The 17,507-nt window shown below is 35.0% G+C and overlaps 1 protein-coding gene across 1 annotated transcript in view; it reads left to right on the top strand.

Moving 5' to 3' along the window:
- The first annotated feature begins 2,074 nt into the window (after positions 1-2,074).
- Positions 2,075-17,507, top strand: part of ASIC5 (acid sensing ion channel subunit family member 5) — a 33,966-nt gene continuing 18,533 nt past the window's right edge. The window contains exons 1-3 of the mRNA XM_058549784.1: positions 2,075-2,114; positions 4,882-5,188; positions 16,915-17,152. Coding sequence (XP_058405767.1) covers positions 2,075-2,114; positions 4,882-5,188; positions 16,915-17,152 — 585 coding nt within the window. The remainder of the gene's footprint in view (positions 2,115-4,881; positions 5,189-16,914; positions 17,153-17,507) is intronic.

The following is a 17,507-nucleotide window of genomic DNA, read 5'->3' as shown; positions in this document are numbered from 1 at the left end:
CACTTGCTATGCAAATCAAATTCCCTACAACGATGAGCGGGGAAAGTAGGAGGAAGGAAAGTGAGAGCTTCTGCATTTATTTTTAATGAGATTCCTGAGAGAGTTGAGAAGTTGAGGAAACAAAGGAGAAAGAATAGGTGACTGTGAAAAGGATACTGGGCTTTGATTTCAAACACAGAAGATGAGGGCAAATGGGAGGGAGATTTCCCCAGTAGACAGAGAAGATGGAATTCAAATTTACTAAATGTCACTAATGGAAGGGAGATGAATGGAGATGAGTGAAGTATTTTTAAAACCAAAGACAGAAGAAGAAAAGGAAACAAGGTTGGAAAGTTCATTTTAAAGCAGAAGAGAGATGTGGGGGTATCAGATCATTAAAATCAAGAGTAAATATATTCATCGTTTTTAAATATCACAGAGGAGAGGAACAAGTTTGAGCAAATAAAAATAAGATGTCTTCTTTTCTTTTATTCTTGATCAGGTAAAGGATAGGTGAGACAGAGAGAGATCTTGCCTGCCTGCCCTTCTGTTTCACTCTTTTTCTCTCTAACCCACGCACCAAGACACTGTGGGGAAGTCACTAAACGTTGTGGGCAAGAGGAAAGAGGAAGTGAAATGGAAGTGAAAACATGAAATGAACATTAAGAAAATTTCTAGTGACGCCTGAGCCTTGGTTAAATTATGAAGCAGAGAAAGTATAGCTTTGGAAGGTTCCTTGTCTATTTTTCTCTTGATATTTCTTCCCGCACTTCCCCCTGTCACAGGCACCCCTCTCCCCACTGTCTTTAATCTGTATTGTTCCCCCAGCCTGGCCTGGCTTTTTCTGCACTAGCCTCACTTCCTACCTGTCTGTCCCCAGACTTAAACCAGCTAATGACTCTGCTCTTAGAAGTTCAATCAGCAGAGATCTGATAACTAGGCCTACTTAGCCCACTAATATGTAACCTTGTTCATCATCGGGGCTCCACAAAGCTGTGTAAAGATGGTAGGAACAAGGAAGGAAGGAAGTCTAGCAAGGGAAGGAAGGGTGAATAGGTAAGTTAGCTGTTATTCCCCTCAGGAACATGTACCTGAATTTTAAAAGATTGTTAACTGAAGTTGTAATTTAACCCTGAAGAAGAGATCTTTAATGGAGAAATTCATACATTCTGAGATTGACCCTCTTCCTGAAATCTTTAATTTGATGATTGGGAAATTATTCCCAGGACTTTCATTTACATCCCTTGAAATTTCTTAGTTTGCCGTCTAACACTAGTTTCAACTTATAGTACTGAGTTTCCAAGAAAATATATGTAAAATCTATGCAACCATGTTAATGATTAGTGGCTATATACTTATAAAATATTACCCTGGCAAACCTAAGAGGCTCTAAGCAGAGATATATGCAATTCCTCAGTTGTGTCAACAGATGGTGCCATTTATACACAATAGTGCATACTCTCCAGTTTAATATAATAAATTCTAATAATTTCTCTAAAGTGTTAATATGAACAAATAATTGGCCTTTGTGCTTTATTGAATTTGTATACTTTCAGTAATCATTTCTTCTTGAGGAGATATTTTCTGGTGTTTTGTCATTTGCAATGATTACTATTTCTGTTTAAAACAGCTTCATTTGTTACTAAAAACAAACTTTGACCAGAAAAGATGTCATTACCCCCCAGATTTCTGCGTTTTGATTTAAATTTGTATAAACAGAGATATAAAAGCTAAGGAGACTCGCCCAGGTAGGTTCCCTGAGTGTCAACTAGCCTGGTCATGGGTGACACTAAAACCACAGATATTTGTAGGGATTGTCCCTTTAATTCTGAAAAAATGGTTTCCTAATGATATTTTTTGGTTTCACTTTATGATAGCCTCTCATCAGTCTGTAAATGCCCATCACCGGTTCTATCAGCATTTTTGGTTTGGAGAGTATGTGCTTTATGAGGCAAAACATAGCAACACAATCATGTAAATTGCCTCCATGTTTTACAACCCCAACTGCTATATTTTATATAAAGGCCACAAAATGAATATAGTTATTGATAAAATTGGATTATATCCCAAGGACTCCTGCTTACTGAATTTGCAAATGGAGCAGATTGAGACATCAAAAGTATATGCTGAGAAAGGTGGGTAAGGAGTAAAATCCTCAGAATAGTTACAAATTTTCATTTCTAAAGACTAGATATTAGCAAACAGAAAAGGGGATTATTTTTTTCATTTGGGAAAGTTGATTTCTAATATTACTGGATATAATATAAGTAATACAGTTTTCATTACTTAGGAAAAGAGTGATTTGTATGAGGGAGTCAAAAATAGTTTTAAAATATTACTATATGCTAGGAACTGGTTTTTGGTTTTGTTTTGGGGTTGTTTTTGGTTTCTATTTGTCATGTGCCTAAAGTTTTGTTTCTAAAATACAGCAAAACTGATTCGATGTTCCTCAAAATGCTTCTATAAAGATCAGTATTCAATGCAAGGGCCACCTGCCATAATTACATAGTGTATATTTCAGTCAGGAAAGTAAAACGTTTCCTGCTTTGCAAGCTGGTGGGCCATTTATTAAACTGATTCTAATCTTCCTCACAGTAATACATCACGTTGTTTTTTCACTATTCCTCTAAAAGAATATTTTTAAAAAACACAACTCTTTTAAAACTCTAGCAAATGGATGAGTACTCCAGTAAAGCCAAAGCAATTGTCAAGGAGTCAATCTATATTAAATGAGCAGAATTTTGACAGATAAACTTGAAACATGTTTTTCAGGATAATGCTTGCAACCAGCACTACTTTGCTTGGCCAGTTACAGGTTACTAGATTATTATTCCCTTCTAACAGCTTTTATGCCTGTATTGGGAAGAGTGCCCGGTCCCAGAGACTGAGTTCTCCTTCTGTCGGAGTCAATCTTTCATATGTGTTTGTAACTAATGGCTAAATAATATGTAACAGAGCATTATTAAATTTATTTTGCTAATGAGTAATAGTAACAATAGCTTCTCTTATGCTTCTGATTTTGCCTTGTGACTATGCCAGTTACTTTATATATCTATTACCTAGCTTGATATCAAAACTAGCAACAGTATGTGGGGCTATTTGTCAAATTTATTCTAAAGTCAAGCTAATTAGATTAATACAAACTTTCCTGCTTAGTGTATAGTCTTTGTGAAATAATCATAATATAATTTGTAACAGGGTCTTAACATTTTACAAATGAAATTGATTCCCTTGGAAAATGATTGTAGGTGCCCTCTATATGTCATTATATACCCCATGACTTAAGCGTAGCTAATTGATCATTGATTTATGAAGTATTAAATAATGATTTAATGATAAGTAACACTCAAAACCTTTTAGAAGTAAATTAATGCTGTTAGTTGAACAAAAATAATACTTTTTTTGTAATATTGAGGTAAAAGTACTTTATGAGTCATGAATAAAACATATATATGTACATATTTTTTCTAATGGAAACATTTTTTGCACCATTTCACAGGCAAGTGTGTCTAACCATATGGCAGTTTGACCTTCACTTATTTCTAAGCCTTATCACATTCCTATAGCCTCTGATATATCTGGCTTTTCCTCCTCAATCCCGATAGATATGCTTACTTCTCAAATAATTCTTGAATTGAAGCAAAGGATATATAAGGTGATTCACCTAATTATGAGCATTTATGAGGTAACTAAGAACTCATTTCTGAAGAGAAATTTAGACAGTGTTTAAAAATCTGTGGATATTTTACCATTTACCACATCACTGCTAAATTAGCAGAATAACAAAAATAGCTAATATTAATTGAGTGCTTACCATGGTCCAGGTAATATGCCAATCCGTCCCCGGGTATTATCTTATTTAGTACTCACAACAAACTGAGGAGGCAGAGACTATTGCTTCTACTTGTCTGAAGAGAAGCAAAGTATTAGAAAGATTAAGAAACTTGCCTAAAGTCACACAGGTTACAAGAGATAAGGCCTGAACCAGAAGTCAGGTCTTTTCATTTCAAAGACCATCTCATCCTCTGAACTGTATTGCAGCCTTCCCATGGCAAAAGAATTCTCCATGTCTTCTCCTACAAAAAAATGAAAACAAATTAAACCAAAAGAGAATTCTGAATATGGTATATATTGCCATAAAAATTTTAGGGCCACCCTTACTGGTCCTTATCAATCAATGTCAATAATTATGATATTTTATTAAAATATCATATAAAAATATATTTTTATTAAAAGAAACATGATTTTATTGATTATTGATGATCTTAAAAGGATAAATTTACTTTCTAAAGAGGTAGAAAATAGATTGTTTAACTAATAATGTTAACTTTAAGCTTTCTGACTAAATAGCCAGCTGAAGTAAAATAGTTGTTTATCAAAGCATACAAAGCTATGGAAGTTACACTCAGCCATGCAACACACCACCACAGGACTAAGATTAATTGAAGAACAGATTTCTTTTTAGCCCCGTTTCAGAAGAGTCAGCCTGATTTTGCTCATGACATCTAAGGAACTTTGTCATTCTTCAGGGAAAAAGAGTATTTGAAAAATTAGAGCTAATTTTCTTAAAGATTATGAGTTATAAGCAACCTATTCAGGGTGGGTTGCTTTTGAAATCGGAAGTAACAACATATTAATGCGATTGCACTAAGACATTTGCATTAACAAGAGACATTCTCTGAATAGCATTAGCATATTCTCATTAGACCCATGCAGTCAACACTTTAATTTCTTGATTCCTGAATAAACCATGCAACTCAAGATGAATATTGAGTCCTTATGCATTACGCATAAAAAGGGTAACCTGTTTAAATTTTTGTTAGTTGTGTTGTTTACAGATAGCATTACGTTTCCTAACTCATTACTTTTTTTGTTTAATTATATTATGGGCAAAACCTTAAGGACTCTTGGAAAAGATAAAGCTTTGCATTTCAAAGAAACCACTGCCATCGCCCACTGACCGAAAGAAGTTTGACCATGATTTTGCCATCTCCACTTCCTTTCATGGGGTACATCACATTGTTCGGAACCGGAGCAAAATTCGCAAGGTGATCTGGTTGGTGGTGGTCCTGGGCTCAGTTTTCCTCGTGGTATGGCAGATCTACAGTCGCTTGGTCAACTACTTCACATGGCCGACCACGACATCTATAGAGGTTCAGTATGTGGAAAAGATAGAGTTCCCGGCTGTGACGTTTTGTAATTTGAACAGGTAAAAATTACTCTTTTAATAGTAATAAGTCTCTACAACTTTGCTAATATAACTTTTCTTGGATGACTGAAATAGAGTTTTATCATGCAGTATTTAACATATGTAGCACCATTAAAGTTCTTAAATTGTACTTAAAAACACAAATTTAGGGAAACAAAGAGGTTTATTGATTTCTTCATTCATTTATTTTCTCTCTTGTCTTCCTTCCGTCCTTCCTTCCTCAATTATATGCTGGCAACACGCCAAACCCTGTGGTTAAAAAGGTTGATCTCTACTTAAAAAGTTTGATAATTAGCAAAAAAGAGAGAAACATAATCACAATGCAATATGTGTGGTAATTATACAATACAATAAAAGCATATGCAAGGACTCTGAAAGCACAGACGACAAAATGACAGTCTCTGTCTGAGTATTAAAGGATGGCTAGGCAGTTTCTTGGCGGAGATAAGGAAGAGCTTGAGGGGGAAACTACTATGCAAAAGTATGGAGATACGAAATGTTCTGGTGTGTACCTGATGAGATATTTACTGTAATAGAGGCAGAATCAGCTTCGTGGATGTTTGACGTGAGCTTAGAAAAGTCTCGCACTTGTCTTATTGCTCTGCTGTCACTGTCTTGAGCCTTCGACTACAACTCCCTCCAGAAAAGTGCAGTTCGTTGACTGTGGGGAGGACAGCTTTCACTCAGGAGGCCTTCTAGGCAAAACCTTGTTATTGCCTCTGATCAAGCCTAAAAGATCACACATAGGAATTTCATCCTGGGTCAGGGGAATTGGGGACGGTTTCTTTAAGATCCACCACTTATCAGCTATTTGACCATAGTCAAGTCACTTAACCTTCTTAGCTTCAATCTTTGCATGTATAAAATGATATAATATCATCTACTTCACATGTTTGCTGTTACATCAGATAAGGTAATATATACACCATTTTCTCTCACTCCTGGGGCATTCCTTGGACGGGTACTCAATATATAGCAGATATTATGGCATGTTTGTGTGACTATTAGATATGAATCAAGGTTCCAAAGAGTAAAAACAAATAACCCCCCAAAAGATTTTCAATGCTATTGCCTCATACTATTTTAAATGGCACACGTTCCAACAAAAGCAAAGATTGGTTGAAGATACCCTTTGTTAAAAGAAAATGTATATGCCATTTCCAGAATGGCCATGTGAGGAGCTCCACAGACCCTCTCCCCAGAGAAACAACCGTAACTGGTAAAAAAAGATTATTTAAAAAAAGCACCCATTAAGGGGTTAATCTCCAAAATATATAAGAAACTCTGACAACTCAATAGCAAAAATACCAATAACCCAATTAAAAAGTGTACTAAAGGCTTTAATAGACATTTCTCCAAAGAAGACATACAAATGGCCAACAGGTATGTGGAAACATGCTCAGTGTCGCTAAGCATGAGGGAAATGTAAATCAACACCACATTTAGACATCACCTCACACCTGGCTATTATCAAAAAAAAAGGCAACAAGTGCTTGTAAGAATGTGAAGAAATTGAAACCCTTGTACACTGTTAATGGGAATGCAAAATGGTGCATCTGCTATGGAAAACAGTATGGAGGTACCTCAAAAAATTAAAAATAGATCCCATATGCTCTAGCATTCTTACTCCTAATATTTATCCAAAAGAATTTTAATCAGGATCTTAAAGAGATGTTGGTACTCTCATGTTCATTGCAGCAGTAGGCACAATAACTAAGATATGGAAACAACCTAAATGCCCATTAAGAGAAAATGGATAAAGAAAATGTGGTATGTATCTATAATGGAATATTATTCAATTTTAAAAAAGAAGTGAATTCTGCAATATGAAACAATGTGACTAAACCTTGAAGACATTATGCTAAGTGAAATAAGCCAGTCACGGAAAGGCAAATATTGCGTGACTCCACTAAATTAAATATCTGAAATAGTCAAATTTATAGAATCAGAGTGGAATGGTGGTTTCCAGGGGCTGGAGGAGGGAGAAATGGAAATGAGGAGATACTAATCAACAGGTATAAAGTTTCAATTATACAAGGTGAATAAGTTCTAGAGATCTGCTGTACAATATTGTACCTATAGTCAACAATACTGTATTGTACACTTAAATTTAAGAGGGTAGATCTCATGTGTTCTTACCACACAAAATAAAATTTTTAAAAAATTAGCAGAAAGTCATTGTATCTACTACAATAATTAGAATACAGTCATGCATCACTTGATAGGAATATATTCTGATATCATCATTGTGCGAACATTGTATAATATACAAACGAAAACCTACTTACTGGGCTATATGGTACTAATCTAATAGAATCAGCATTGTATCAGTGGTCTTTGACCAAAACATTGTTATGCGGTGTGTGACCATATAAAAAATGTACCAAATATATTTAAAAAGCAACGGTTTATACTATCTGGAAATTGCCCTCAGGGAGTACAGCAAATGAAGAAATACTTATTCAAGAAAATCCACTAAATTTCAGTAAAAACAGTGAGAGTTTGTAGAATTTGAGCCACAAACCAACCCCTCCTGTCTCAGCATGACAGAAATCACACTCTAGGTGGGTTTGACCAAGAAGACAGGGCTCTTTCTCCTCCTAGTTTCCAGTCAAGGGCTACAGCGTGCCCAAGGAGATCCATGCTGACAGTATTTCTCATTTAATCCAGCTCCATGTTGCAGAGGCTAAATTTCAGATGAGTACAGTGAAGAGGTTGGGGGCTTCCTTCCTCCATGTGATGCCCACTTGTAGGATGGAAGCTCTACCCCAGGTATTGCAGGCTGAGATACTCAGTCACTCTTACCCCAGCCTGCTCAAAGATGAAAGTTCCACATTGAGAGAGGCAAGGTCAGAAGACCAGAAACCACTACCATGCCCAGAACCCTGCTTGTAGAGATTTTGCCCAGTGGGAGAGATAGGCCATAAGAACAAAGAACTCTGAAGGTCTGCCTAATGAAACTCTGCTTGTAACAGAGTGTAGTGAAGTTCAGTTTTGCTTATATCAGAGTATAGTAAACTTTAAGCCTAAGGATGCTCTCAAAAACAGCATAGATTTTGGTGGCAAGCAATTAAGAGAAGGCTAGTAGGTCCATGAGGACAACAAGCTAGACTGTAGGTCTGCTAGTCTTCCAGTGAGAATCTAGGAAAGAGATACACAAGAAGAGTCCTCCTGGGGTCAGAAGAACTCTCAGACTGGCCTCAAAATTTACTACTATAAAGTAGTACTAGCACGTTTAATTAGATTAGACTGTGGAGCAATTTATGCCCCAGGGTATTGTTAAAAACAATAGAGCTTAAGAGAATGAAAAGGCAATCACAGAATAGGAAAAATATTTGCAAAATATATATCATCTGATAAAGGACTGTTATCCAAAATATACAAAGAACTATTAAAACTTAAAAATAAGAAAACAATTTGATTAAAAAATGGGCCAAAGATATTAACAGATACCTCACCAAAGAAAACATACAGATGGCAAGTAAGTATGTAAAAACATGCTCCAAATCACATGTCATCAGAGAAATGCAAATTTATGCAACAGCAAGATACCACTACACACCTATTAGAATGGCCAAAATCCAAAACACTGACACCAAATCCAGGCGAAGAAGGGAAGCAATCAGAATTCTCGTTTAACACCAGAGGGAATGTAAAATGGTACAGCTGATTTGGAAGACAGTTTTGCACGGTTTTTTATAAAACTAAATATACTCTTGCCATATCATCCAGCAATTGTGCTCCTTGGTATTTACCCAAAGGAGTGGAAAACTCATGTCCATGCAAAAACCTGCACGTGGATGTTTATAACAGCTTTATTCATAATTGCCAAAATTTGGAACTAACCAAGATTTCCTTTGGTAGGTGAATGGGTAAATAAACTGTGGTACAGCCAGACAATGCAATATTATTCAGTCCTAAAAAGATATGAGCTATCAAGAAAAGACATGGAGAAAACTTAAATATATATTACTAAATTGAAGACACCAATCTGAAAAGGGTACATAGCACATGATTCCAACCACGTGATATTCTGGAAAAGGCAAAACAATAAAAACAGTAAAAAAATAAGTGATGGCCAGGAATTAGGGGAGAAAGTGAGATGAACAGGCAGTGCACAGAGGGTTTTAGGGCAGTGAAAATACTCTGATGACTCTATAATGATGGATATGTGTCATTATACATTTGCCAAAACCCATAGAACATACACCGCCAAGAATGAATCCTAATATAAACTATGGACTTTGGATGATAATGATGTGTCAATTTATGCTAATTAATTACAACAGACGTACCACTCTGGTGGGGGATGTTGATAATGGGGGATGCTATGCATGTGTGGCAGCAAGGAATATACGGGAAATCTCTATACCTTCTGCTCAAATTGCTGTGAACCTAAGACTTCTCTAAAAAACATAAAGTTTATAAAAAAAAAATTTGAACCAGCAATTAGTGGAGCCTAACACCTGAATATGATACAGAGGCAAATGGTTTAACAAGGAAGTTAGGAAAAAAAGACAGTCAGAAAGGCCTGCTAAAACAACTGCAATCAAAAGGTGACTGTACTCATGCCCAAAGCTGTGCCATCTAGGAGTGACATCAGAGAATTCACACTGTGGGGAGTGAGTGGAGGAGAGGAATAGACTTTGCCAGAACAGTCCATCCAATTCACTAAGCAAATAAAGAAAGCAAAACCAACAATTCCAAGGTGACAGGATTAGTATAATGGTGGAATAGTGTCTTCCCAAATTTCATATCTACTCAGAACCTCAGAGTGCCTTATTTGAAAATAGGGTCATTGCAGATGTAATTAGTTAAGACAAGATTATTCTGCATTAGGATGAGCTCTAAATCCAATGACCAGTGTCCTTATAAGGAAAGGAGAGGACATACAGAGATACAGAGGGAAAAAGCAGAGATTCACGTTATGCTGCTGCAAACTGCGGAATACTTGAGGAAAAAGCAAGGAAGGCTTCCTCAGAGCCTTCAGATGGAGCATAGCCCTGTGGACACCTTGATTTCAGACTCCTGGCCTACTGAACTGTAAGAGAATAAACCTCTGTTGTTTTAAGACTCCAAGTTTGTGGTAATTTGCTATGGCAGCCCTAGTAAACTAATACAATTGCTGTCCAGATATGCTACTGTATGTTATCTAAAACGTTAAGTTTTCAACAAAAAAGTTAAGACATACAAAGTTAAAGGAAATTATGACCTACACACAGAAAAAATAAAGCACGGAAACTGCCTAGCACATATATCAGATATTGTAGACAAAGACATCAAAGCAGCTATTATAAATATGTTGAAAGAACTACAAGAAACAATATTTAAACAAGTAAAGGAAGCTATAATGACAACATCTCATCAATACCAATAAGGACATAAAAATTATACAAAAGAACCAAATGGAAATACCGGAGTTGAAAAGTACAATAACTGAAATGAAAAATTTACTAGATCCACTAGATGGGTTCAACAATAGATGTGAACTGGCTGCAGAAAGAATCAGTAAATTTGAAGTATAGTGGTGGAATAGTGTCTCCCCAAATTTCATGTGATCTGAAGAACTGACAGAAAAACTAATGAAGAAAAATGAACAGAGCCTCAGAGAAATGTGGGAGGTGAAATGCTATTAAGCATGACAACATACGTAAATGGGAGTACCCGAAGAGAAGAGAGAATGAGATAGAAAAAATATATTAAAATAATGGCCCCAAACTCCCTAAATTTGCAGAAAAGCATTAATCTACTCATCCAAAAAGTTCAACAAACTTTAAGTAGGATAAATGCAAAGAAATTAACAGAAGGCATATCATAGTGAAGACTTTGAAAGCCAAAGAAAAAGAAAAAAATCTTGAAAGCAGCAAAAGAAAACCAACTCATCACATACAAGAGAGTCCAATAAGGCCAACACCTAACTTCTCATCATCAACAACAGAGGCCATGAGGCCATGAGATGACATATTCAAAACACTGAAACAAAAATAACAACCAAATATCTTACCTCTAGCAAAAATATCTTTTAAAAATGAAAGTAAAATAAAGACATTCAGAGAGAAACAAAAACTGAGAAAATTGATTCTTTGCAGACCCATCTACAGGAAATAGTAAAAGGAAGTTCTTCAGGCTGAAAGCAAGTGACCCCAGAGAATAACTCAAATCCACATGAAAAAACAAAGAGCACCAGTAAAGGTAATTTGGTCATTACAAAAGACGTTATAAATGCATATTTCTTATCCTTTCTTCTCTTACTTGGTTTAAAAGGCAATTATAAAATACACTTATAATGAATAGAAAGGTAACATTTTTAACAATAACAGCACAAAAGATGGAAGCAAAGCTGCACTGGAGTAAGGAAATAGCACCAGATGGAAACTTAAATCCACAGGAACAAATGAAGAGAACTAGAAATGGTAAATAAAAAGGTTAATATAACCTTTATCTATAAATAGGTACTTGATTTATTTTTGTCTCTCAGTTTCTTTAAAAGACATAAAATTATATAAAATAATGATAATAAAAATATACTACTTAACTTATATTTATGTAATATGTATAATATTAATAGCCAAAAAAGTGAGAGTAGGAAATAAACTATATAGGAATAATGTATCTATATCTCACTGAAATCAAGTTAGTATAAATCTGAAGCTGACTCTGATAAGTTAAGATGTATATGGTAAGCCCCAGAGCAACCACTAAGAAAATACTTTTAAAATGACATATTGAAAAATTATTAAAAGAATTCAAATTTTACACTAGAAAATAAACATTTAATGCAAAAAAGTCAGTAAAGAAAAATTATAGGAACAAAAGACATGAGAACAAATAGTAGGATAGCAGATGTAAATCTAACTATGTCAATAAGAAAATTACATTTGAGTCAGTTAAACAATACAATCAAAAGGCAGAGGTTGTGAGATTGGATGACAAAAAACAAGACACATTTTAGATTCAAAGATGTAGATAGAGTAAAAGGAAAAGGATGCAAAAAAACATATTATGCAAAGAGTAATTATCATAAAGCTGGAGTGGCTATCCTAATAGTAGACAAAATTAAGAACAAAATATGTTACTGGAGATAAAGAGGGTCATTTTATACTGATAAAAGGGGTGATCTATCAGGACGATATAATTCAACAACTATAGTTGGGTACTTCAGGACTCTACTTACACAAATCAGTAGAACAACTAGGTAGAGGGTAAACAAAGAAATAGACATGAACTTAGAAGACTTTAACATCCATATAAACTAACTAGACCTCGAAAGCATCTACAGACCACTCTACCCAACAACAGGGGCATACACACTCTTCTTATGTGCACATGGAGCATTTTCTAGGATAGATCATATGCAAGACCATAAAACAAGCTTCAATAAATTTAAAAGATTTGAAATCATTCAGGGTATGTTCAAAAGAGCCTTGATTAATTCTTAGAAGAGTCTTTCTCTGAAGCAAGATACAATTTAATTATTTATGGGTCTGTTAGGAGCCCTGAAGTTGTTATACATGCCAAGATTTGTGATGGATGACAGGTAAAAACTCTTTCATAAAAGAGAGAAGAAGCATTGTGAATGCTCTTTATTAACTTTAAGTAAGAGTGGAGGATCTGGAAATTTATTCCCTTAAAATTCTCTGTGCGTGAGTATCCTCAGTACATGCACATCCCGCTTTGGAGATTATTGTTCTAAGCTGCATTGCCTCCAATTTACATGAGAGAAAGGAAGGTTTAACATTGCAATTTACTTCAAGTTACCAGCTAGGGGCTGGAAAAGAGGTCTGCTGTTCAATGCCAATTCCTGTACTTCTGCTAAACTACTTTGTCAGCAGGAATGGCTACCCAAGATGAGGAAACTTTGCCAAGGGACCTTGGATTATTAGGAAGGATTTGCTTTTTACCATAGCTATCAGGGGTCTATCCAATTTATATGACAGCTTAGAGTAGGTCATTTTTTAACATTCCCTTCCTCTATATGACAAAATTATTTTTGGTTACAATCATGAAATTAAAAAAATTATAATAACAGCCTATATGTATTTGTTCCAATAAAAATATTAAAAAATAAATATATACGGGGCCAGCCCTGTGGCATAGTGGCTAAGTTCGCACACTCTGCTTCAGCTGCCCGGGGTTCACAGTTTTGGATCCCTGGCACGGACCTACACGCCTCTCATCAAGCCATGCTGTGGCAGTGTCCCACACACAAAGTAGAGGAAGACTGGCAACAAATGTTAGCTCAGGGCCAATCTTCCTCACTAGAAAAAATAAATAAATAAAAATAAAAAATAAATATATATTAAAAAATAGGGAAAAAGTGATGCATTAATGCTTTTTAGCATTACTGTATTTTGAAATGAAAAGGAAAGACTTTTATTTTAGATCTGTTGTGGTGATGAATAATAGCATTGTAGTTTCCATTTTTCAGCCTTTTGCAAATTTATCAATGATTTCGTCACAATTAATCTTCTTTATGTATTCACGTTTAATAGTACAGTTAGATAGCATCACTCAGAGTAGACTGAAGAATATTTATTAATTTTAATTTTGAAAAGTTTCTTTCATATGAAGCAATTGCTATACAAAGGAAGACAAACTCATAAGGATACATTTGGCAGAGATTTATAAAAATCATATTTCACAATAAATTCCAAGAATTGCAGTACTGTCATGACTTTGTTTCTTTGGGATCAATCCTATTGGCTTTCAAATGTCTCTGTCAAAAATTTCCACTAAAAAACCTTCACCATAAAATTCTCATAAATTTCTATTATATTTGGTAAAAACTTCTGAAATTTGCTTTCTTTTCCAAAATCAGAGATAATGACTGGATATAGTGAGTACTGATGATATTTGATCCATTGTTTTACAATGAGTAACCCAAGGTGTGTTTCTTCACCTTTACAATAATCACTGTACTTCTTTGTTTTTTCCAAATCTGTTTAAATGCAAAAAAAAAAAATGGTAGAGGATTTTAAATAAAAGATAAAATCATGACTTTTATACAAATATAAAATGAACATGTGTCAAGATTTCATTAATTAGTGAGAGAACTATAAGATGTTAAAATTGGTTCATAGGAGAATCCAAAGAGCAGGCATTTTTCTCCATTTTCCCTCTCCATACAATGATCTGTAAAATATACCTTTCTTGTGAATACATAGTAGACTTAGATCTGTTTTGATGGGATTCAATGAAGGGCTGATCAGACATCAACTTGAGCACCAAATGAAACTTACTCATTTGGGTCATATAATTTGAGGAAGTGTAGTTAAAGGCATTAATATACCCAAGAATGACAGATTTAATAATCGGTTACCAATTATTACATTGTTTAAACAAATCAATGTATTTTTATCATTATTTTCTTTTACTTGTCTCTTACCAATATATGTTAAATAAAAGAGTAAGACAAGCTATATTTAAGCAAGGTTTCTGAAAGAATATACCTGAGAGGATTTTGAAGTTTGAATTAAAGTTGAAAATAAACTCAGAGCAAAACACTTTGATTTTATGCTGAACAATACGTCTAACAAAATTTTTCACTTCCTTTGTTGCAAATATTGTTAGACTTTATTCATTAAGTTTAATTCATCTACCTAAATTACCCTCATGGTCTCAACCATTATTAGTATAACAATAAAAGTTTTAGAATATTTTAAAATGCCCGTTTTATCTGTTGTATTCATACCTCCTACACATGTGATAATTTCTCTGTTTCTCTGCATAATAACTTTGAAAAGAATCCAGTGAACATGGTATGAGGCAGTATTAACTCTGTCTATGTAGGATTCCAAAGTTGCAGTGCTTTGGAGCAGATCCTGGGTATCCTGTCAGTCATTCAGAGAGTTAGGAAGCTGAAGGACGTGAAAGGTTCATCCCTCAACTCTTCTTCTTCCCAAAATCTGTTGCTAATGTAGGCTGTTAACTCCTCAAAAGATCACTAAAAACACTTTTGACCAAGAAAATCAAGGTTGTTAGATATACTGTAGTTAGTAGAATACCACCATGACAGGAGCTTAATAGTGTCTCTAAAGAAAAGAAATGTCAAATGAGGATATTTACATGCTTCAGTAACCTGGGCTGTGAGTTTTAAGACAGACCTTCCAAGGCTCAGAGCTGTTTAAGTAAGGTATTACGTTAGGAGCTGATCATGAAAACAGTTTCTTGCCTCTAAAAGAACATATGATGTTGGTTTGGGTTTTTTTTTTTTTTTCATTTTTTGTTTTGTGTATGCTCTAACTTGACCAAGAAAGGTTCAATGTGGCTTGTATGCGAAAGAAAAATTACGTGAAAGATAATATAAAGGAAAGTGAAAATAAAATATAACATCTGGAACATAAAGGAAGTCCAGGAGTGAGGTTACATACAAACCATGCACCACATGGCCCTGTACACTTACCAAGAGTGCATACACATTTCCTTTTATGCTTTCTATTATTCAGTTTGAAGAGAGAAAGTTTGTTCAGTCTGAAGATTTATAATATCTAAAATACAAAAATACTAATCACATTTTGAAAGAAATGTAAGGTATGCAAATAAAGAACCACACATAATGCAAAGCAGAAATTGCTCAGCAAAATAAGAGTATTAAAAAATACTTACAGTAGTTAGGGCAAATGGATTATTCCTGGTTTGACTGCCAGGAAAATACTCTGACAATAATAAGGCATTTATTTAATGAATATTTATCTAATATTCCAGGCACCCTTCTAAATGTTTTAGAAAAATAATTTAATCATCAAAATAACGTTTTGAGGTAGGTTATACCAATTTTACATGGGAGGAAACTGAGTCACAGTGAGACGAAGAAATTTGGTAAGTCATCCCATTAAGTCGCTGTACCAATCAGGGTTTGACTGGAGAAACAGAACCACTGTGAGTGACAGAATAAGGAATTTATCACAGGGATTAAACCCCACTAAATCATAGGGACTGGTCAAACAGTCTTTGTAAGTCTGCTGCCTCTGTTTCTGGTGCTGTGCCTGAAGTCAGCAAGATCAGCAGTCAGAAAGGAAGATAGATTTGAAGTGAAGGACACAAATACAAGCTGGAAATGTGTGTGTCATTCTCACTTCCACTGATCTTGATGGTGCCAGTGACCTGCAGGATAAGTTGGCACCTTCTCCAGGTTGCAGTCTCACTTGACCTAGGATTTGAAGAAGTTGAAGGAAGAGATCAGACAGGAGCTGGAGGAGCTATAGACCTGGCTGTTGCCCCATATCAACAAGTTGAGTCAGGAGATCCAACCACAATGTGTGTGAGTGATCACAGCTCCTGCCCTATGAAGAACTTCAGATTGCAATCAGATACATACAAGGAAGGAGACGTTTGGAAATATAGTTCTAGCATAGCCAGACAAACACCATACCAAGCCACAAAAATGTCAGAGCTGGAATTCGAACCCAGGAAATCTGGCTCTTAAGTCTATATGCTTAATAACTACACATTCCCACCTCTCTTTATGTTGGGTTTTGAAGATCCATTAGGATGTATCCAAATCAAGGTAGGTATTCTAGGTATATGAAACTATAGGTACAATTACAAGGTATATTGCAGGATGTGACAAAGACCTCTTGAGAATTCAATTTTGCTTAAATGTATTATGAATCAGGGAGAGTGTAGGAGATAAGCTGGAGAAGCTGAGACGATCTAGATGTTTGATCTCTATCCTCTAGATAGTAACAAGTTTTTATTCTAAATATTACCTTTATTCCTACTAACAGGTTCCAAACATATGCTGTAGCCAAATTTGGTGTTATTTTTTCCTTATGGACTGTTGTATCCAAAGTCCTCCATCTTCAAGAAATCAGTGCCAATTCCACTGGCTCTAAAAAGGCTATTGATTTTCTTGCAAGTCACCAGAACTTTAGCATTGCAGATTTTGTCAAGAAAAATGGTTTTTATCTCAACAACAGCACTTTGTTGGATTGTGACTTTTATGGAAAGCCATGTGGCCCACAGGTAATGATTTGATATTTCTTCAAATACCATCAATATAATAAGTTACTTCATTGTACTGTTTCACACTGAGATAAAATTTACTCCCGTGAGAAATCCATATAAATTTGCTCAAAGATTATATTTCATTAGCTCAGCCTTACGATATCAGGAGGTGTGGAACACACGAGACATATTTCCTTTTTCAAGTAGTTATCTAAGAAAAGATAGAGAATAGAAATCTTTGGTTACCTTTCTTGTGGAATAGTCCTTCCAAAAGAAAAACAATTTTAACATAACAGGATGTTTTGACTTTTCCCGTTCATCAGTAAACAACATACTCCAAGATAGCATTTTTATTATCATTAAGCAGCCAACA

The sequence above is a fragment of the Diceros bicornis genome, chromosome 11 (genome assembly GCF_020826845.1).
Source record: "Diceros bicornis minor isolate mBicDic1 chromosome 11, mDicBic1.mat.cur, whole genome shotgun sequence".
In the NCBI taxonomy this organism is placed as follows: Eukaryota; Metazoa; Chordata; class Mammalia; order Perissodactyla; family Rhinocerotidae; genus Diceros; species Diceros bicornis.
This window is presented reverse-complemented; position numbering and strand designations above follow the sequence as displayed.